The 21,258-nt window shown below is 54.3% G+C and overlaps 1 protein-coding gene across 1 annotated transcript in view; it reads left to right on the top strand.

Annotated features, from left to right (window-relative positions):
• The window catches only part of PCCA (propionyl CoA carboxylase, alpha polypeptide), a 270,962-nt gene that overhangs the window by 240,587 nt on the left and 9,117 nt on the right, over positions 1-21,258 (top strand). Inside the window, exon 23 of the mRNA XM_012723156.1 lies at positions 17,646-17,786. Coding sequence (XP_012578610.1) covers positions 17,646-17,786 — 141 coding nt within the window. The remainder of the gene's footprint in view (positions 1-17,645; positions 17,787-21,258) is intronic.

The following is a 21,258-nucleotide window of genomic DNA, read 5'->3' as shown; positions in this document are numbered from 1 at the left end:
CCCGCGTTTCAAGTGTGTACTTACTTAATAAGACACTCAATATTTTTTTACAAATACTGGCTTACTGAAGAGTCTATAGATTTAAAAAAAAAGACATTTAGGAACCAGTAACTGTTTGGGGGATTTCGGGGAATATTGCCAGGACTGTTCCTGGAGATTCACATGCACATTAGAATGTTACAGTTGTTGCAAAGTCTGTAGTCAAGAAAGCTGTTTCCCAGTTTACCCCAAGCCTGTTTTGGCCTTGGGACATCTCCGTATCCGCCATTCTGTAGTTAACCTGCCCTCAAGTGGTGTTCCCTCGCAAACCGCTGGGGTACGGTGCTCTAGAGCACGGCCACACGCACTCACGAGCCTCAGCGGCCGCTTGCACACTGCACCTGGCCCCTTATGTTGGGGAAGTGTGCCCATCCTTGCTCTGGATGAAGAGGCAGGCAGTTACATATGCAGTTCTACCCTTTCTTGGCTGTCCTCTGCAACCAGAGCATGCAGTTAACTAGCTAATACAGGGTGTGTGTGCCGCGGGCCCTCCCTCGTGGCACAAGGGGTTAAAGCGCAGCATTATGAAGCTGCCCCAGCCACTGCAGCACGAGTTCGAGCCCCGGCCCAGGAGCTGCCCCACAGGGTGCAGCAGACCTCTCCTGTCTCCCCTCTGGCCTCCTCAGCTGTGTGTTTCAGTCTTTTTGGCTGTTCTGCTGCCCACTCTGTCTCTGGTGAACCCGCTCACCACCCCCTGCCACACCTCTTGCCTGTACCCCAGTCTTTGGATGCATAAATAAATAAATCTTCAAAAAAATAAAATATTGGGCGCTCCCTGGTGGTGCAGCGGGGTAAAGCACAGCATCGCAAGCTGGCCACAGCTGCTTCAGTGTGTGTTCGATCCCCGCCCCGGAGGTGACCACATGGCGCAGCAGACCTCTCCTGGCCCACCGGCTGCCATTGGGAAACCCAACCGTGATGTTTCTAGATTGAGCCTAGATAGTGTAAGAATCTTGCGTTCTTGAGCCCTGACAGAACAGACCCAGGATGCATGATTGTCTCAGAATGCGGGGCTCACCCTTCATCGGGCTGCCTGGTGTTGAAGGGCTCACTTCAGAGCGTCCCTTGAGATCAGTTGAATGTGCCGTCCTGGAATGAGATATCTGGCTGAGCCTTGCCCCACACAGAGATGCTTATAGAAAGCTCCCTGGTGACTCTTGCAGTTCTCACTGCCCGCGCTCGCCTCTGCCATCACGTCCGGCCCATGGCTAAGCTTGATGCGCACATGCTCCCCAAATGTCAGGGCAGACTTCCTGACGGCAGACACAAAGTCATGGCCGTATCCTTGGCCCAACAGCTAGCACAGTTGACTTCAGTCATAGAAAAGGCCAGCTCTGAAACGACCAGCGCCGGAGAGATGCTGTGGCTGCTGGCCAGGAGCACGGCTGGGCTCTCCCAGCGCCCCACGCTGCCTGGCCATGCTGAAGGTGTAGGTGACGTAAGGCAGAGATGGGCTTTTTAGTTTGTAACATGTGAGAAAAATACTTGTAAACGAGGTGGGTCGCTTTAGCATTATTAGTCATGTTCTTGCTTCTCCTTTGTGACCACATGGTAAAGAGGATACCTTTTGTTGCTCTGCTGTCCAATTCCTTGGGTTAAATTGAGTGATTCTATCAGCGACCTGGGAAGGGCCGCCTTCCAGGTAGCGCACAGCGTGACCATGGCTGTCACTGATGTTTCTGGTTCCCACATGACTTAGCAGGAAACTACTGAGGTTCTCCAAGAGTCCCCAGGTTAAATTCAGGAGACAAGTCATTTCCTTTGTTTAGGACAAGTCTTCTTCCTTCGTTCACCTTTGAAAGGTGACCATTAGTGATATCGTCAGCAAGAAAAGGATTGTAATCACTGTCTCAATTTCAGTGATGTTTAGGCAAAATAATTTCTCCAAATAATTGAATGAGGTTTGCAAGACTCTGTAAATTTCACCTTGAGGGAATTTGTCAGGGTTGAGGCTCATGGAATCACGATCTCAAGCCCTGGAATTTTCCATAGTTGTGTGCTCGGTGCCTCTCCTTGCTCAGGTGGGGACATGTATAGCTGGCCAAAAGGACGATAGACAGACAATACTGAGTGTCTTCTCTGGACCAGGCACTATGACCCCCTGCTTCGTGGACATCAGTTTTGCTTTTTAGAAAAGAAATGCACAAAAAAGTAGGGATTAGGGGACCTCACAAATCAATTAGCAGTACCCTTACTCTTGATGAAGGAGTTAAAAACAAAGCTTTGCAACATTCATGTGGCCAAATGAATTCTTTTAAAAAATCAAGTCAAAATTAAGTATTTTAAAGTATACTATTTAGTAACATTCATAAAGTTGTCGCCTCTGTTTAGTTTCAATCCATTGTCATTACTGCAAAAGAATCTCCTTACCCACTAAGCCGTCATTACCATTCCCTCTCTCCTGAGCCTCTGGCAACCACTCATCTATTTTCTGTGTCCAGGTTCCCTATTTCCATACAAACGGAATCATAGAACATGTGACTTTCTGCGTGTGTGTGTGTGTGGGGGGCTTATTCACTTAGCATTATATTTTTGAGATTTATCTACTGTAGAATGTATTAGTACTTTATTCCTTTTATGGCTGAGTACTATTCCACTTCCAGCTGTATTCATTAGTATGCTTAAAAATAAACCCCTCCCCACTGACCTATCTGGCATGTTATTTTCTGGAATGGAGCTTGTTTAAAGACTCAGCTCTGTTGTGGTCAGTGTACTTTATAGTAGAGCAAAGTACTGTATTCTGTTCTTATCTCTTGTGACAACCTTCTAAAAAGGCACTGCTCCTGAGAATTTGGCACTGACAGCAGACAAGACTGCCCTAGCGCTGTAGACAAAGCCACTGCTGCCAGTTCATGCCATTATGGAAAGCAGTGAGTTGGATGGCAGGTGGAGACTTTTCCACCCATCGCAGGCAGAACTCACAGGGGTAGAGCTGGAGCATGGAACCCTCGGGGCTTGTGCCTACTCAGACCTGCTTTAGCAGTGCTAAGATAGCAGCTGTCTTGACGGACCCCAAAGAGAGCTTGAAAAGTAAGATGTATCCTTTCCCAGCACCCATGTTCCCACACTGGTCCAGCCAGGCGCTGTTGTCCCGGGAGGTCCTGTTCCTCCGTAGGGGCGCCGGGCGGTGTGGGGTCTCCCCCATTCCATGGGATATTCTGCAGCCGTGGAGTTGCTGTCATGCTGATGTTGCTGACTCAGTGTTGGGTAGAGAAACTGTCCCCACGTTGTCTCCTGGCCTAGGCCCCACTACGTCTGGGTTCTGTGGCATCTGCTCGTGTTTCCCGGCATGCGTGGGCCTCTCTTACCCGGCAGGGTGCGGGCTAACCTGAGGGTCGCCTCACGGCAGACGTCTGTGAGACGAGGCGTACTTGTCGCCGCCTTCCCGCCAGGGTGGGCTTGTCGGCCCCCAGACAGGCCCACGTGGCCACAGCCGCACTTCCAGGGCAGAGAATGCCGCCAAGAAGCACGTTGGGCCCGTCGTGTCCAGTGACCAAAATAAGACCAAAGCCCATGTGAACCTTGTCCCACTTCCTGATATAAACAAATCTCAAGTAGATCTGACATGAAAAGAGGGATTTTTCTGTCACAGGTGGCAATTTTCAAAACAACACAGAAGAGGAAATGATAGACTGTTTCTGACTCACTGAGTTGCCTGAGACTTCTCTGGAGGCCCCAGGGTTTCCTGGCCCCCACGTTAGGGTCAGCTGGAGTTGAGAAGGAATATTTCATATCGGGAGGAAGGAAGAGCAGATGCATGTGTTGAAAGTCAAGGTGGACAGTATCTGAACCAACCCATTCGGGGCACACTGTCTCCGACCCTGACTGAAGAAGGCTGGTGACAGCGGCGCCCGCTGCCCCGCAGAGGAGCTGGGCAGTGCCAGTTCCCACACATTCTCCCGGGTCTTCTTCAGATGGAGAAGACCGTTTCCAAGGGAGGGCATGCCAGCCGCCTGCCTCTGCTGAGGCGGTAGGAAAGTTGCAAGCCAGACAAAGTCAGGCTGGCTCGGGGTGTGACTTCCGCTTGCAGAGGCCAGACCAGGGCAGCAGTGATGTTGCGCTGACGTTTGTTATCACTTGCAGAGACTAGAAGCCTCCCGAGCATAGATTTGTAATTTTTTTTGATATTAAAGTTTTCTTTTCAAGGGATTTGGCCTTAGTGGGTTTGTGTAATAACATGCATTCCATTGCAAGTTACCTGCCAACTTTTCCAGGACTTTTAACTTTCCCACAGCTTTTAATAAACCAAGAGAGCAAAATAATATGCCCCTGGGTGCCCAGATATCAGGCCTTATGGCTGGGTTCAGCCCGGCTGAAATCTCCCTCGGTAGTACTTTTCCTCCTCAGGAAGTTACTGACAGAACCAGAGAGGCCTTCAGCCTCTGTTAACATCTCTCTTTCCCACTCTCACCCTTCTAGTAATGTCTGTAATCTAACTGGGGAACAGCAACCTTGGGGTCAAAGGAAGACTAATGGGAGGTGACTACAGACACCCAACTCGGAATCATCACGTGGGCCAGACTGCGCGGCCGCTGTGGCCGGAGCAGCTGACGCGTCACTTGTCAGCATAAAGCACCAAAGACAGGCGGGCTCAGCGGAGACTGCTTCTTCGGTTCTGAAGCCTGGAAGTCCCGGATCGAGGTGCCAGCCGGTCTGGTTCCTCCTGAGGCCTCTGCCCTTGGCTTGCAGTTGACCAGCCTCGTCTGTCCCCTCGGGAGCGCATTGAACCTTAATTACCTGCTTAAAGGGCCCTGTCTCTTAACACGGTCATATTGTGGCGTAGGGGTCCAACCTGCAAATTGGGGGGCAACACAGTTCCGTGCATAACAAGAGTGACGGGACTGGCCACCACTCTCGGGGCACTTTGTGGGCTGCGAGTCCTGCCAGACAGCCTACACCTGCTACCTGACTCCGATCTGGAAACGGGTGTCCAAATTCGTGTCTTACTACAATGCAGAAAAGCCTGCAAGACAGCAATATTCTCCCCACTTACCAGTTAAGGGAGAGAGGCCGAAGTGCGGTGGGTGGCACCCTGTCGCTCGGAGCCCAGCACTGTGGAGTGCCAGCTGCGCAGCTCGCTCGGGTTAGCTGCCGTTATCCCGCACGAGGAAGGACGTTTTCAGATGTCCGGAGACGCCTGGCCGGGGCGGGGGCGCAGCAGCGCTCTGGGCCGGGCTTCAGCTCGGCCCCGGGGTGGGGGGGCTCAGCGGACACGCTCGCAGCCCTCACAGTGGGCTAAGGGCTGTGTCCCCGACGCATAACAGTGAAGCCTAACCCGGGCAGTGTGGCAGTTGGAGATGCAGCCTTTAGGGGGGGCCGTGAGTGGGGTGAGTGGCCTTGTCATAGAGACCCGGGGAGCCCCCGCCCTTCTGCCGCCGAGAGCACAGCAAAGTGGCCCCTACGAGCCCGGAGACACATTCTGACCAGATAGCAAACTGCGTCCTGCCCCTTCCGCCCCGAGAACTGAGTTTCCGTCACTTACAAGCTGCCCTGGGCCTGGTGTCCAGCGCAGCCGCTCTAAGGAGCCCCTGGGCCCGGCGGAGCCGTGGCGAAGCAGGACCCAGCTCACACTTGCCCACGTTTGGTCCCAGTCCGAGCGGCGGCCTTCCCTGCACGCACGTTTCCCAGTCTTACTGTGAGCTTTGGCACAGCCCTACGCGACTGTAGGAGCAGGAATGGTGCTTCCGCGCGGTGACACACTCGCCCTTGCCAAGTCGCCGCTCGGGAGCGGCCCTGTCTCCCGTGACAGACGCTCCGGACGACTGCTCACGGCGTTTCTGACCCTCTGGGCTCTGGAAGGCACAGACTGCTGCCCCTTTTCGAAGCTCAGGGAAACTTAGGCCTCGGGGGTCAGTGCCCGGGGGAGCGGAGGGCGGGCTCCCGGGACCCTGCCGCAGCCCGCACAGCCCGGCGGGGTTTTCTCTTCTACACAGATCAGGAATCACAACGTGGGGGTAATTAAGGGAGAAAAGAGAACACAGAAAAGGGGAGGGAGGCCAGCAGTTGGACCTGATAGGCCAGTTCGGCGCTGGGAAGGGCCAGAGAAACGGAGAGGGCCTCCTAGTGACCGGGAGCAGGGAGCTAGCCCGGGCTAGAGGGACGGACGGGCCGGGCAGTGGCGTGGGCAGTGGGCACGGTGAGGAGGGGCTGGCACGTTAAGATCCCCTGCTGGAGTCTTCTAAGTGGGCAAATAATCAAGCATCAGGCAGATTGGTAAGAGGGAAAAGCCCACAAGAAATTTAATACTAATAATAATGTGCAGAGAGAGAACCCACACGACCCAGTGATTTGCCACGTGGCTTCAGGCACCGGCGTAAAGAGCCAGGACCAGGGGCTGGGGGTGGGGAGAGGAAGGCGGCCAGGGAGCTGACTGGGGGAGGCCCTGCAGACAAATGTCCGCACATTAAGTTCTGCCTCCTCCTCAAAATAGTGAGCCAGTAGTCTTCGTGGTACAGTGAGTGAGAGCGGGAGCCGTCTTTTCCAAAAGCCACCCCCTCCAGCCACGAAATCGGGCATTTGCCAAAGACCTCTCAGGACAGCAGTTCCGCTTCCCGCCAGGCATGCGTGTGGGTTGTCCGCTGTCGCAGATACTCCGTTAACCGTGCAAAGACAAAAGCTACCTCGAGTGCTTGCTGCCTGAGACATCCCCGTGTCTAAGAGCGGACAGTGGTCAGAAGGACGCTGAATGGCAGATGATCACGGACTCCCCGTTGGTCAGGCAACACCACACTGATACAGAGACAGAGCAGGCGACATAGTGCAGGGTGCTGCTGAAGAGCAAGCTCCTGGCCTTTCTCGTGGTGACCCAGTCACACAGCGTTGGTCACCCGAGGAAGCAGAGACGGAGACGGGGAGTAGAAGCAGCAGGGGAAGGGTGGAACTGGACTCCTCATCTGCTGATAGCTTGGTCTGAAGGTCAAGCCCTGACTCCCAGTCAGGATTTCAGTCCTATCCAGAAGGCGTCCACTCATCAGCTCCTGGGGTCCTTCGTTATACATCAGGCAGCGGCCCACCAGGGTTGCTGGTCATACTTCGCGATGTGTGAGTCGGGAGTACGTTTATGCCTCCGTCCTCAGCCCCCCCGGCGTCCCCGGTCTGACCTGATGCAGACCCTTCCAGGGCGAGCCAGCGTGATGCTCTTAACTGATGTGCAAGGACCTTGTAGGGTTGGGCTCCTGTGACCCGGCAGTGGTGGCCTGGCTTTAGGAAGACAGAACTGTAGCAACAAATGGAGGCTGGATAGGCGCTCAGGGTTAGCAGACCCACACTTCTCCTTTTAAAATAAAAGATTCAAAAAAAAACAACTTTTTTTTAAAACTCAATGTAAAAATATTTGTAAACATTAGATATGTGTGTTTGTTTTTTTTCAGCTCTGTGTGAGTAAAAGATGGACTGTGTAAATGAACTGATACCAACAAAAATGACTTCAAGGGAGTGAGCTTGGAGGAGGGGGAATTATTAGCTAGTTCTCAGCACCTCTTTATTGTAGGGCTTGTTCCACATGCCTATAACCATTGTTAACTCCATAAAATACATCTTAAAATTTATAAGTGCTTTCCGGTTCACTCAACAAACTCAGACCCCACTTGTCCTTGTCTCGTAAATCTCGAGTTGCTCAAATATGAATTCTGCCACGAGAAACTGGAAACATGGACCACCGTGGAGGGAGTTGCGAGGTGTCAGCGTGGACAGGACAAGGTTTCCTGCCAGCAGCACGTGCAGAAGAATCGAGAAAAGACCAGATTCCGGCATTGCAACTGTTGTCAGGAGAAACTGCCAGTGAGGAGAATGGATGTGAAGAGGGATGTAAGCTATATGGAGGTGTGTGCTTGAGAGACTTAGCGTGTGTGTTCTGATGGATTCTAGACCTGCCTGGATCTCTCGCAGGGATATGTCCAAGGAGGCAGGTGTCTGAGCTTGGCCTTAGTGAGATACTGTGATTATGAGAAGACAGATTTGAACTCTGTCCTGGCACCGAGCTCTTGCACGTGGATTTCCTAAGCGGTGTTGGTGAGAAAAGTGAAAGGAGCCATTGGTAGTCTTAGTAAGTCCCTCTTAGCGACACCTGAGTTTATGTTACTGAGATGACGTTTGGGAGGCCCCTAGAGATTGGGGTGCTAGTAGCCAGGGAATTTGGCAGGCGATTAAAGGGCCGTAATTACAGGAAGGGGAACTGGGCGATGTAGTGAAGTTTCTGGAAGACCCCTGAAAGGACTGCTTAACTTCTGGAGGGGTGACATGGAGGGTGAGCAGAGGGTGAGCCCAGAAGGGGCATGTGTGCTTTGCTCCCCATTCCCACCCCCTGCTCTCTTTCGTCTCCCCCATCCGGCCAGTCCAAGCTGTATCCTTTTCTAGCGAAGCAGCGATCTAGTGAGCAAACTTATTTTCCTGAGCCATTCTGACGAAGTCCTGAGCCCCAGGAGGCAGTGGTGGGAAGTTCTGATTTACAGCTGGTCAGTCAGAAGCACAATTAGGGCTTGGGCTTGGCATCTGAAGTGAGGACACTCACCTTGGCAGCTGAGGGGATCTCCAGGTAGCGCATGTCAGAACACAGCTACCTCAGGACACGCCGCCGGTGCTGAGGTGGGGAACAGCCCACATTCAACAGCCCACTGTGCGCCGAATAGAGAACCAGAGAGTTTTTGCTCCTTTTACGTAATTTCCCCTCTGCCTGAAGACATGCGTTGATAATAATGATGGCAACAGAACAGCAGTAATAATGGCCGGTTAATACTAAAACAACACTCACTGTGTTCTGAACATTGTTTACAGGAGAATTTACTTAATCCTCACTAAAACCTTTGGAAGTAGGCCCTGTTGGGATTCATGATTTATGAATAGTGACTCAGGTGTAGAAAGGTTAAGTAGCTTTTCCAGGCTGCCCTGTGGCTTAGAGTGAGAAATCGCAAGACGTCCTAAAAGCTAAATCTCAGTCTCGCCGTCCGAACCTTGGAGGGTCCCCTACCTGTGGGGTCAAAACCACGAGGCCGACCCCACGCTGCACACACGCTCACACAGCGGTTTTATGTTTATGCGGTGTCCATGATGAGTGGCCTGTCTCTCTGACCAGACAACAGTATTTGTTGTTTTATTTGCTCCCTTAATTTTGGGTTTTCAACATTAGCCAGATCAACAAAATAAATGGTATTTGGATGAGTGACCTTAACAGCTGCTTTCCCTCTGTTCCTCCATACGTGGCTAAGGAAAAGATGACTGTAGAGTCCTGCACTTCCTAGTCTAGAAGTTCTCTGACCTTAACATTGAACCAGCTTCCTTTCTTTGATCTTGGAGTCAGAGGTGGTGTTTGAAAAAATCAATTTGCTGCCAAAGGTGGAGCCACGGAGCTAACACTATACAATTGGAAGTCCCTAATCCAGATCTCTTAGACTATGCAGTTAAAAAAAAAAATCCACCATTGCCTCTTCTTGGGCAGTCAGAGCTGTTTGGTTAGTAAGGGATCTGAAGTTCTAAACCGTAAAATTGCTAAGCAGCCTGTGAGCTGAGATCAATCCTGGACGTTGGCCTAGTGGTGTGACCTTGTGCCAGAGAGGAACATCTTTCCTGCCGGCCTCTGAGACTCAGCGCCCGGGGTCTTGCAAATTAAAGTGACCAGAGGCAGACTAACAAGATGCTGTCTCTTGTTACACATGGGAGGTCACAAAGATTTGTGACGTAAGGGAGCAGTTAAAATTTGGGGTCATATACCACCTTAACAAAGGGCAGTAAAATATGGAGAGAAAATTAGGCAAAGGCGCCTGGGGCTTCTGGGGAAGGATAAGTTGTAGGGAGGTGTCTCTGAAGTGTATGCTAAATTGGGGGGGGGGGGTTAGTGAGGTTATTCTCAGTCAAGACAAGAGTTACTGCAGGTAAAAATCGTCACTGAAGTAGAACTCTCCCTGGTGAGCGAGTCGTGGGCTCATTTTCAAAGGGAGATTTATGACCTGATGTTAGACTGGATGGGGAGGGCAGAGAGCTAGTTGTTCCGCTCCAGAACATTCTTCCCCCAAAGGAACATGCCCCCCCTGGAATTGCTTTCTGCCTCGGCCTGGGCCTCCAGCTCTCTGCGCAGCACCCCAGGGCCAGTCTCGCGAGCCTCACCCTGTACACCATAGTTTCTGAATTTCTGACCAATGCCAGCCAACATTTGGGCATAGTCACTCCCGAGCTTCTTCGGTAAACTCACAGTAACTAGCACAAGTGTCTTATCATGTAAAAACCCATAGAAAGCCAGAAGCATTGCTGCGGGGCCTGGCTGCCGTCCCGGAGCTCCGTGTTCCAGCCCGTCGGAAGGCTCCCGGGAAGGCCGGCAGCCTCCCACGAGGTTCACTCGTTCTCCGCCCAACAGACAGCATTCCGTCCCCTTGAGATAAGCAAAGAACAATTCAAGTAGGAGAGGAGGAGAGAAGGAGGGTGGGGGGTGTCGCAAAATGGCACACTTGCCTACCTATGTGCTTATTTATGTAATTGTGTTTTTATAACATTTCCTGTACTTTTCTGTAAGCTGATGCTGCCCTAATTATAGATTTTCAAGAGAACACTTCATTGTACCCCAAATTACATAGTGCTTTACAAAGGTGCCTTCTTACTGGTTTACCAAATACCTTATAAACTCGTAATTACATAAAACAATTCAGGATACAGAATAGAAACAGCCTGTACTGTTAACAGATGTTGGCGTTGTGACATAATTGAGTACAAGGCTTTCAAAGGTCTGTAATATTTTTTTCTGGTATGAAAAAGAAAGAAATGATTCATGAGAGTGTAGCGCGTCACGGAGACTCCTGACACCGGCAGAGCCGCTGCTCTGGGAGGGCTGGAGGTGCTTTGTCAAGGGCCTGCCCGGGTGCAGGGGAAGGTGCCACTTATTCCAGCAAATTACCTCTGTGCCATATGTACCTGCTTGTTAGACAGCTTGTGGGCACCCGGGCTGAGCAGAGGCCGGCCCCCGCCTCGGCACACCTGCACACGCGGCGCTCAGGCCGCCGCCCCGTCAGCGCCCGCCGCTCCAGCACGGTGCGTGCCCAGAGGCCCCGAGAAGGGCTGGCGCCCTGCACGGCGGCTCTGTGTCTTTGCCACCATTCGGGGGCCTCAGTGAGTAGGTGACAAGGGGGGTTCCCAGTGGCACCGCTGAGGGAAACGCGCCCTTGTGAAGGGCGGGGCTTCGCGCGTGATTTAAATTTTTTTTTTAAAGATTTATTGATTCATACAGAACTGGGGTACAGGCCAGAGATGCGGAGGGTGAGAGGAGTCACCAGAGACAGAGTGGGGAGCAGAACAGGCAGATCGAGGAAGTCCACTGCTGAGGGGAGCAGCGGGCGGTCAGGAGAGGTCTGCCGCGCCCTGTGGTCACCTCCGGGGCAGGCGGGGATCGAGCTCATGCTGCAGTGGCTTAAGCCTCTTAGTGCTGCGCTTTAACCCGCTGCGCCACCAGGGAGGGCCCCCTGATTTTAAATTTAACATTGGGCACTATTGCTTAAAAAAACGATGCCGATGGAGGATATTAGCATGGCAAGGACCTCGTGTTTCTGAGTCAGATGTTGTGTGAGTGCCAGCTGCACGCTGCCCTCTCCGGAGGCAACTGACGCAGGGCTCGCTCCCTCCACGCGTGGGGTGCCGCCTCAGGCCCCCTCCCCTCCGAGGAGACCCCCCTTTTCAGCAAGCCCGGAGAAGGAGAGTTGCAAGAAGGGGCACCATGGGGTTGGCCTGTCCCTGCCACCTTGTTGATTCTCCCTGCACAAGCGCCCCGAGCCAGCTCCTGGCCCTTCACCCCAGACACCCTGACGGGACAGGAAAGACTGAGGGTCAAGAGCCAGCTTTGCGGGTTAAAAAAAAAAAAAAAAAAAAAAAAAAAAAAAACAGAAAACCAACCTGGACTCTGCCCTGGTTCATACGTGTAAGAAGTGAAAACGATCAGCGATGTGTCAGCAAACAGCTAAGCTGGCTGAGTGGATTGTGTTGACGGCTCCCAGCAATCAGAGCCAGCGGAGTCGAGAAGCCGGCGCAGTCTCCGCAACCCTGTATTTTCTCCTGCTAACTCCAGACTCGCTGACAGCGAGCCGTGGGCCTGTTGCGTGCGGCTGCCGGCCGGACTGACGTGGGCCGGGGCGACGGGCGGGGGGAGCGGGCGCAGCCTCGCTCCTCACTCCCGCCTCCTTTTTCAAAACTCAGTGCACTTCCACGGACGCCCGGCTGCGGGTTTGGAAGCGCAGCGTCAGGCCAGGGCGGCGTCAGGCCAGGGCGGCGTCAGGCCAGGGCGGCGTCAGGCCAGGGCGGCGGCGTCAGGCCAGGGCGCACACTTCACTTTTCTGCCGTTTGTTACATTTCAAGGGCTGTCGATGGCCTTTCTCCTTGGAAGTATCAGCGAGCCTCGTGCTGACTTGCAGTGGCCACACAGGTGTGCTCAGGTCAGCACTCAGCCCCTCAAGTCATTCTGGAGGGCGAAGGGTGGACTTTCTGGTTCCCGGGAAAGGACCCCCGCTTCCGCCCCCCAGGTTCATTGGTGACGACTTGAGCCAGACAGTCCAGTCTCTGGGGACGATGTCTTACCGTCGTCTGGCAAGTTACTGTGGCGTTCATATTTCCGGGCCCCGCTTCGAAGCCCGGGATTTCTCAAACGGGCATCGGCAGCGGATGGACATACCAACTGTTACTCCGACGCTGAGGACTGAGCTATTAACCGGCCCGCTCGGTTTGTTCTTTGTGTACAGTTTTGCCACTACAGCGCTAATTACTAAGCAGCTGAATTGCTGGGAAGTGCGCAGCAGTCATTCCCACCTCGCTGTTCCTCTGCTAGGAAAAAAGCCGCGAGCACGGCCCGGGGAGGGCCCTCGGTCTGGGAAGCCGGGAGCAGGCCTGCCAGGGACGCAGTAATAGTCTGACTTTTATGAGTCGCCCTGGGCTCCCAGGTCTGTGCTTCCAGACATTTATCCTAGCTAGAGCGGGGGAAGGCTTGAAGCAGACACTTTTAAAAGGAATAGCAGGCTGCAAAGAGAGGCAGAGGGAACTCAGAGCGCTCCTTGCTTTTACTCTTCGCCCGCCTGGCGGCAGGGAAACACGCTCCTGGCTCTGGGCTTCCCAGGTGAGATGGGAACTAGGTTGGGCACGTTGGTGGCGGCCTCAGACCTGTTTCAGTGGGCGGCCACTGGACCAACCGTGGCTTGTCCTGTTTGGGTGTAAGAACAACTTAAACGAATTTATTTTCGCCCTTGGCTGGGCAGAAACATCTGCTTCAGGTAGTCTCCAAGTGTTACTTATTAGCCCCCGCGCGGCGAGGGTTCTGCCGCCCGGCTCTGCACCCATGTTTGGATTAAAATCACACCTCTGCTATTTGGATTCCTGGTAGCCAGGAACTTTGAAGAGAAATCTGTCTTTTAAAAAGGAATGTGAAAAAAAAATCAAATTATCTTTCTTAGCACGAGAGTCTGGGGGGCAGTTTTAAGAAACCCCCCTCCTGGGCAGAAAGGGAGGCTGGCAAGGCACCTCCTCGGCACACGGTTCCGCGATAACCCTTTCTCCGCCATCTTCAGCTCTCATGCCTTGGCTTTCTTGCCTGTGGCTACATTTCTGTCTCTGCATCAATTAGCACAGTGATTTATACTACAAGCAAGCAGTTTAGAGGTAATGGTACACAATTAACATCTCATTCCACCATAAAGGGTTTGCTAAACACCCCAGCCCAGCTTTCCCTGCCTGGAATTGAAATAAGTGTTTGTCCTAATTCATATGCTATCTGATGTGAAGTGGGATGCTTTGTAACACACTACACCATTAATCTAATTATAGATAGCTGCGAATGAAGTGCAGTCGGAGCCGGAGATGGAAGAAAATAGCCTTTTGTCATTTAGCCTGACTCTGAAGCTGGATCACACTTTGCAGGGCAGTGCGGCGAAATGGAAATCTCCGTGATGTTGCTGCCTGTTGCATCTTTTCTAATTACGCCAGCACTGTAAACACGGCCGGCGCCGATATAAATAGAGCTGTAGAGGGCTGTCGTGTGGGCTGTGGGAGAAAGCCCTCCGAGTGCCGCTGGATTAAATGATGCATCCTGACTGACAGCTACCCCAGCCTGGGCCGATGGAGCTGTCACGGCGTCAGGCTAACCGGCATCCGCCGCTGTGGCCTGGCCGGGCGGCTCTGCGGCCTCGGGGGGGCCCTTCTCGGCCCCGGGTGGCACCCCAAGGGGAGGACGCCCTGGCAGGGGCTCTTCGGGCCGATTTTGGTTGGTTTCATTGAGCCGGGTGCTGACCCGGGCTGGAGTGCGCGCTGTGTGGCTCTGAACCCCTGCGAGGTCGGCCCCAAGTGGTAACCGCCTACCCTATAAAGAATTTGGGGAACTATACAGAATTTGGGGAAAGAAAACAAGGCTGACCGTGGTTCTGTATTTAGTTTTTACCCCTAGTGCTTGGACAGGCCCGTGTTTTTAAGAGATGCGTCCTTCACACGGCCGGTCCTTTCTGTTGTTCTGAAGCACGTGCCAGAGAGAGGAGTTTCGGGGCTCTCCTGGAGCACCCCGGAAACGAAGGCGGCCGTGGCGCCGGGAGCCGAGAGGCCGTGTCCTGCGCGAGCACAGCGGCCAGAGAGGGGTCTCCTGCGGCCCTCGCGTGGTGGGAGCCCAGCCCGGGGGCCCGAGCCTGGCAGGAGGAGCCCGGCTGCGTTGCCAGCCAGGTCCTTCGGCCAGCGCCAGCCCCAGGCCCGGCCTCCCGGCCCTGGCGGTGCGGGTGCTGGAGACCACCCCCTGCCCTTCTCATGTCCACCTCGCCGTGTCCTCCTGGTCCTTCCGTCTCTGCTGGGACTCCTTTTTCTTTGTTTTGAACTTGTGGGGACAACTTTTCTTGTTAGCTATGGTCTGACGCCGCAGACACCGGCAGTTTTAATTTGCTTCGAGCTGAGGGTGCATTTCTGCCCCGGTGAGATAACACCCCCATCATTGCGCAGGCGCCAGGAGCCCGGCCCAGGAGCACCTGCGCTCTGCTTTGAGTCGCGCAGGTGGGTGTTTGTCAAGGCCTCGCTAATTTTTCTGTGGTTTGGGGAAGCCCCGCCTTAAAGCTACCGAGTGATGTCCATCTCCCATGCACCCAACGTTGCCCAGCTCAGGCTTCTCATCATGCAAACAGAAGGCCTGGGAGGGGGAGACCATTCTGGCTTCTGGGATAGGGCTCCTGTCGGCCCCAGAACATCACCATTCTGGTTTAGCTGCTTGGAAAGAAAACGAGCAGTAACTTAAAATCAATACTCTGGCGGGCAGTTTTGCAGAACTAGGAATACTGAATTACATGTCTCGCACCCAGCCAAGCTCTGTTCCCCCTACGGGTTTCCTGGGGTCTCTCCGCCGGTCGGCTTCTCTGCCATGTCCCCCAAACCTTTGGAGAAGCCAGTCAGCAGCGGCTGTGATGGAAGCCTGGAAAGCCCGCGTGTGGGTGCTTCAGCGCCTTCTTCCCCCGAGCATCCCACAGCCGTTCCCGTCCTCCCCAGGCAGTTCCCTCGGAGGGAGGGTCGGCTGGCCCGGCCCGGGCCCGGCTGGCAGGCACCCCCGGGCCCGCGCAGGCAGCCCAGAGCTTGTTTTAAGAAGGCGTGTTTGTGTGGGCACGGGGAAGGGTCAGGCCAACATCAAAGGTAATCTTAAAAAGAGAACCTTCTCTTTGCCTCCTCTTTATATTCAGAAAGGTCATTTCTAAGCCAAGTATTTGCAAGGAGGCCTCTCTGGAGGCATTTCCCCGTTGTTATTTTTTACTTGCGATTACAATAAGTCACTTATCCCCCAAACAGATTTAAGAACAATAAACAAATACAAAAGGAAAAGGAACATCTCATCACTAACAAAGACCGCCTCTAAAGGCATCGGGTTTTGTGCCTCTTTTACATCTCTTTCCAAGCAAAGCAGGAATCCTACGGAGAAAGGAATCCAAAAGATAGGAAAATTACAAAAATAATAAAAGGATCCAGTTTTAGGCAAGACCTTGTAGTTTCTGGGGAGAAACGGAGCTGGCTGCAGCTCGCCCTTTATTCCTATTAAGGCTTGTTTTTGATACAGCAAAAAAAAAAAAAAATTGGCTTTTGAGGGTCTATCCGCTGTGGGGAAATGTGATCAATTCTATCACCCTCTGTTTGTATGAAGATCCTCTCCCCGATGCCGCGTTTGCATCTGGAAGTCGAATCCTGCAAAGCACCTGGGGAAGCAGCGAGTCTGTCTCCCACCCTGGTCACGGGCGAGAGGCCCCTGCGGGGAGGCCGGCCGAAGCCACTTTTCTGTGGCCACTCGGGCGCCTAGTCACGCTGGCACCCCTTTTCCAAGGCGGGCAGCTCACAGAGAGCGAAACTGTGCCATGTGGCAGGATTCCGCCCGCCGGCGTAAGGCAGGCCGTGAAGGCGCGATTCCTCCCGGATGAACCTTGCGCCCCTCTGCCTGTGATGACGGCGCAATGCCTGCTCGCGGCCACTTGTGACTCAGATGAATGTTAATAGGAGCAAAAAGCTTTTATTGGCACTGCAGTTTCGCTTGAGGATCGTATTGTTCAGACAGTGGCAGACGCTTGTATGTCTTGATTGCAAACACACACTCAGGAGTAAAGATGCAAAAACGTTATTCAGCCTGCCACAGGTCGCAGATCTGCTGGGCACCCAGGCCACCAGGCTCTTCGTCGCCCTCCCCCCGGCAAAGAGGCCCTGGCAGGAGCCCCCCACTCCTACCCCCAGCACCGTGGTGATGCCCACAGGCGGCTTCCTTACACCAGGGCGAAGGCCATTCCCCAGGGGCGCCATGGGCACTTCCCCCACCCGGGGACACTCCCTGGACCACTTCCCTTTGTTTCTGTGGGGACAGGTGGGGACAGCCCACTGGGGCCAGCCCGTGTCCCCAGAGGTGAAGGCCCTTCCAGGGAGCAGTCCGCCCGCCCTGGGACAAATGTCCCGGGGCCCAGCTGCCATAGTGCGCCCTTGTGTGGAGCCACTTACAAAAGGTGCTTCGATACTTGGCTTTCCCTCTGGGCTTTTAAAGTCCTGGCGTCACCTGCCCAGGGCATCTCTGCCCCCCTCACCATCTCCTTGTGGTGGAAAGCCGCCGCCATGCTGTGCCTGGAAGGGTAACTTTTCCGATCGTGAATGTAGCATTTTCTGTCACTGGGAAAACTCTGAATTCTAAACACTAGGTTTCCCCAAAAGGCACACTGAAGCCCTTTGTGTTGACTCACCGAGACAGCCAGCAGCCCCTCTGGGCCCGGCGCTGAGACAGCGGTCTGCTGCCACCTGCTGGCGGCCGGCGGCACCGCGCCCCGCGGCCTGGGCCCTTGGCATTTGCTTCCATCCGGGTCGATTTGTGAGCGCTGAAAACTCTGTTTATTTGATAACGTCTTGCGGTGTTTCCTTAACCATACAGGATGGTTACCGTTGTCTCTCATTAACGACTGGAGCAGTTCTTCTTTCAAGAGAGGTTCTAAATCACGTGGCTCACCCCCGATGCTGAAACGAGTGTATTTTGTTTTTATGACCGTTTGATTTCGTAGTGTCATAATTTCCATCTGGAGGCTAAGGGATGACTTAGATTGAGTTTTCCTTTTGAGGAAAGTTCAGCCTTTAAACTCATCTGTGTTTTGTTTTTTTTCCTCCTCAAGTACAAAGTGCGCATCTTAACCAAACTGGCCGCGGAACTGAACAAATTCATGCTGGAGAAGGTGGCCGAGGACACGACCAGCATTCTGCGCTCGCCGATGCCCGGCGTGGTGGTGACCGTGTCTGTGAAGCCCGGGGACATGGTAAGGACACGCGCGGCGGGGGCGGGCCGCCTGGTTCCTCGGGGGGCAGCCGCCCCCGGAAACCAGCCAACGCTGGGGACCTCCTTCCTGCAACTGCCTGACACCAGAAGGCAGCTAGCCACGGCCCTCACCTCCCCTCCATGGTCGGCGCTGGGGCTGAGTCAGGCCGGGCTCTGTTCCCTGGCATTTTGCATTCGTGTTTGATTTTGAATTTCTGTGTCCTTTTTAGCTTTCTGTGTTTTAAGCAGCCGTGGGGAACTCAGCCCATAAAATAACCCTCTCACAGGGAACTTTGCGTGTGATTTCTAGAATAAGTGGGAAGGCGAGTGCAGGGGGGGGGGGTCACCCCATAATCTGGGCAGCGGGGCACTTCGGAAACTTGACAGAGCAAACCTCAGAAGACAGTGTGATGTTTTGCATCTTAATCTTATGATGGTAAGGCACAAATCAAAGCTATATTTGTATTTCTTCCTGTGTTTAGTTTCGAGGTAACAGGCCAAGGACGAATTGGTAGGAAGCGGGCATGTCCTTAGGCCAGGAATGGAAATCTGTGTGGAGTAGCAGCAGAAGTTAAAAGAAATCCAGTTGAGCTGCAAACAGGAGTCCCCAGGGACACTTAATACTCGCATTTTTATTTATGTGCCGGAAAATAACGGTCAAGCATGGTAGTTCTTAATAGATGCTACAGTGATTCCACTTGATATTTCATTTAAGTCACGGGAGTTTATATATTTCCCAGTAAAGATCATATTAAAACGGCCTCGGTATTTCCTTTGTCACGTAAATCAACAGGGAGTAAAGCTGGTGTCGCTGGCATCAGCTTCTAGCAAAGTATTTGCTTTTATAAGTATTAAGAAAAATAATCAGTCTCAGTTGCCTAAATGATCCGCCACAAGATTGACGTGCGCAGGTGGAACACGGACCTAGCCGCCGCCGTACCTGGTGATACAGAAAGGGGAGGCCGGCGTCTCTGGAACAGCCCGCAGACGCCGTGACCTGCATTCCTGGGGTGAAGCTGTCCCACGGTGGTCTGGGCCCGGCTCTGGGAGTGTGTGCCGGGCCCGGAGAAGGGCCGCCCGCCTCATCTCCCGGGGCTCCGTGGCCGGGACGTGCAGGGGCCCACGCTCGCTCCCACCGTATCAGTGGGCTGACTGTAGCATCCTCGGGGACCCGGAGGCCCAGGCGGGCCGGTCACCACGCGGAGGGGGTTATTTTGTGTTGTTGCTGCCATTTTCCTTCTTGAGCCTTCTCTGGAAGCCAGGGAGGCTGTATTCTGCCATCCTGAGCTTGTCGGTCCTAAATGCGGCTTTAGTTATAAAAATCACGTTTGGCCTTTTGAAACAGAAGTGTTTAACCGAAATCCCTACTTTTCTAACACCTGAGTCCAAACCAGTGAGGAGGGGAGCGGGGAGGCACCTCCTGCCCGAGTGGGAGTGGGTCAGCCTGCGGCCTCCCCGCCGGCCCACCGCAGGCCCGTGGCCCACGCTGCCCAGGGCCGCTGCTGGAGTTTGTCGGCAGCCAAGGGGCTTCTCCCCCCGTCGCCTGCCCGTCATGGCGTGTGGCAGGAGGCCCGAGTGGGAGGGACAGTGTTGCTAGTGCTGACGCCCGGCCTGGCCAGCCCGTCTTTAAATGTGGCGTCAGGAATGGCTGGACGGGACAGGTCGCTGGGACCCCAACGTCAGAGCCTGGGAGCGGGGACTCCGCGGGAACTGGCTCGGGGTCTCTGCCGCCCAGCCCCCCACGGATGCTCTTGCCGTGAGTGCCCGGCTGTCAGCTCCTGCCTGCCCTCGTAGCTTCTGCTGCCACATTCGGGCCTTGCCGGCGTCCTTCATGTCCCGCGACGCTGGGTTTGGGGAAACTCTTCTCCGGTTTGACTATTCATGGATAAGGCCATAGACTGCTCATACCCAAACCGCACGCCCCGCCTCTGCGGTTAAATCTGCCGCGTGTCATTAACACTGAAGGAACTTCCCGGCCCACGGGCAGCCACTTCCGAGGCCATCTCGGGAGCACCGCGCTGTACCGGCTGGGTCTTGCGCTCCTGAATTGCGTGACCACCGCAGGGCGAGCTGTGCCTCCTCGGCATAGCAGCAGCCGGGCCAGGCTCCTGCTCTCCTGGAAGGTGCTGGCGCAGCCGCTCCGACCCAGGGAAAGCAGGGGCCTGGCGCCTCTCGGGCCTCTCGGGGCTCTGCTGTTGTCTGCGGTTTGCCTGTTACACTCGAACTCCAGTCTTGGATTTTTGCCTCTGGTAAATACAATTGGACAAACCTGAGGAGCGTGGGCTGGCGGTGACCTGCCCCGCGAGTGTCAGCGCAGTCAGAGCTTTGCCGAGGGAGCATTTTAGCGGAGCCTGCGAAACTCGGAGACGAGGGGCAGGGCCGGCCGTCGGAGGTGGTCATCCGGGACAGCGCGGGCCGGTGCGCCTCGTGTTCAGCGCCTCCCTGCCCTAAGCACAAAGGCTGGCCTGGACCCCACGCCCTCTTTTTAGGGTTCGCACAGCCCAGGGTCCGGACACGCCTCAGGTCAGTCACACGCTGTTTGACACGAAAGGTGGCAGCCGGACTGTTTTCTGATGATTCTAGAACAGTCTTTGGCACCTGTGTGTACCTGGGGGCGGGGAGGTGCGAGTTCACAAACAGAAAAATGCTTACAAGGAAACAGACCTTTGAGAAACAAAGTGGGCGATGACTGCGGAAGTTTGGAGTCACATTTAATTCAGAAAAACACGGAGGACTTTCTGTGCCTTTTTAAAATTCTCTCCTGTAAATGTTGTTCCAATGACTGGTTTTCATTTCCTTCTGAAAAACACCTATTTATCTGTACATTTCACACTACCCTAACACTATTACCCTCAAAGCTAGCGTTTTTATCACTCATTTGAATATTTCCAGCTTCGGTCTGAAGAATATTCTGGAACAAGAATGTGAAATGTCTGGCGCCGCCCCCCAGCCCCCGCCCAGCGCCAGGCTCATAGCTTGAATGGGCGGGCAGGTTCGTTTTGTCTTTAGAGTGGGAAACACAGTCACCAGGAGCCACCAGTTGCAACAGCCTCTTGCTATCAGAAACAAAATAATAAAAATGAGGCAACCCAGGGGAGCTGGGCTCCTCGTCCTGGTCTCTCGCGGAGTCTGCAGGGGCTCGTGGTGCTCAGTGACCCAAGTCAAGAAAGAACCAGAAGGGAGTGGGCCGAGCACCCCCCAAGTTCACCCCGCCGCTCGTGGGACAGATGTGGGGGGAGGCCGGGAGAGCAGGGGCCTGGGGTCTGGGGTCCTGTTCAGGAGGCGATGGGGCCGGGAGTGGGGTGCTGTCGCGCGCCCCAGTGAGGACCTAGAGTGATCTGTACCCCTAACCACCACGAGGGGCCCTACCACACCTCACCCTGATTGCCTCTCCTCCTTGCCTGCACGCCCTTGGGGCCCAGGGGTGGGGGAGATGGCCGCTGAAGAGGGCACGCAGCTGGGCGCACCGCCCC

The sequence above is a fragment of the Condylura cristata genome, unplaced genomic scaffold, assembly GCF_000260355.1.
Source record: "Condylura cristata isolate star-nosed mole 26May11 unplaced genomic scaffold, ConCri1.0 scaffold00010, whole genome shotgun sequence".
NCBI lineage: Eukaryota > Metazoa > Chordata > Mammalia > Eulipotyphla > Talpidae > Condylura > Condylura cristata.
Note: the sequence above shows the minus strand (reverse complement) of the source record. Positions and strands in the feature narration are given on the sequence as shown.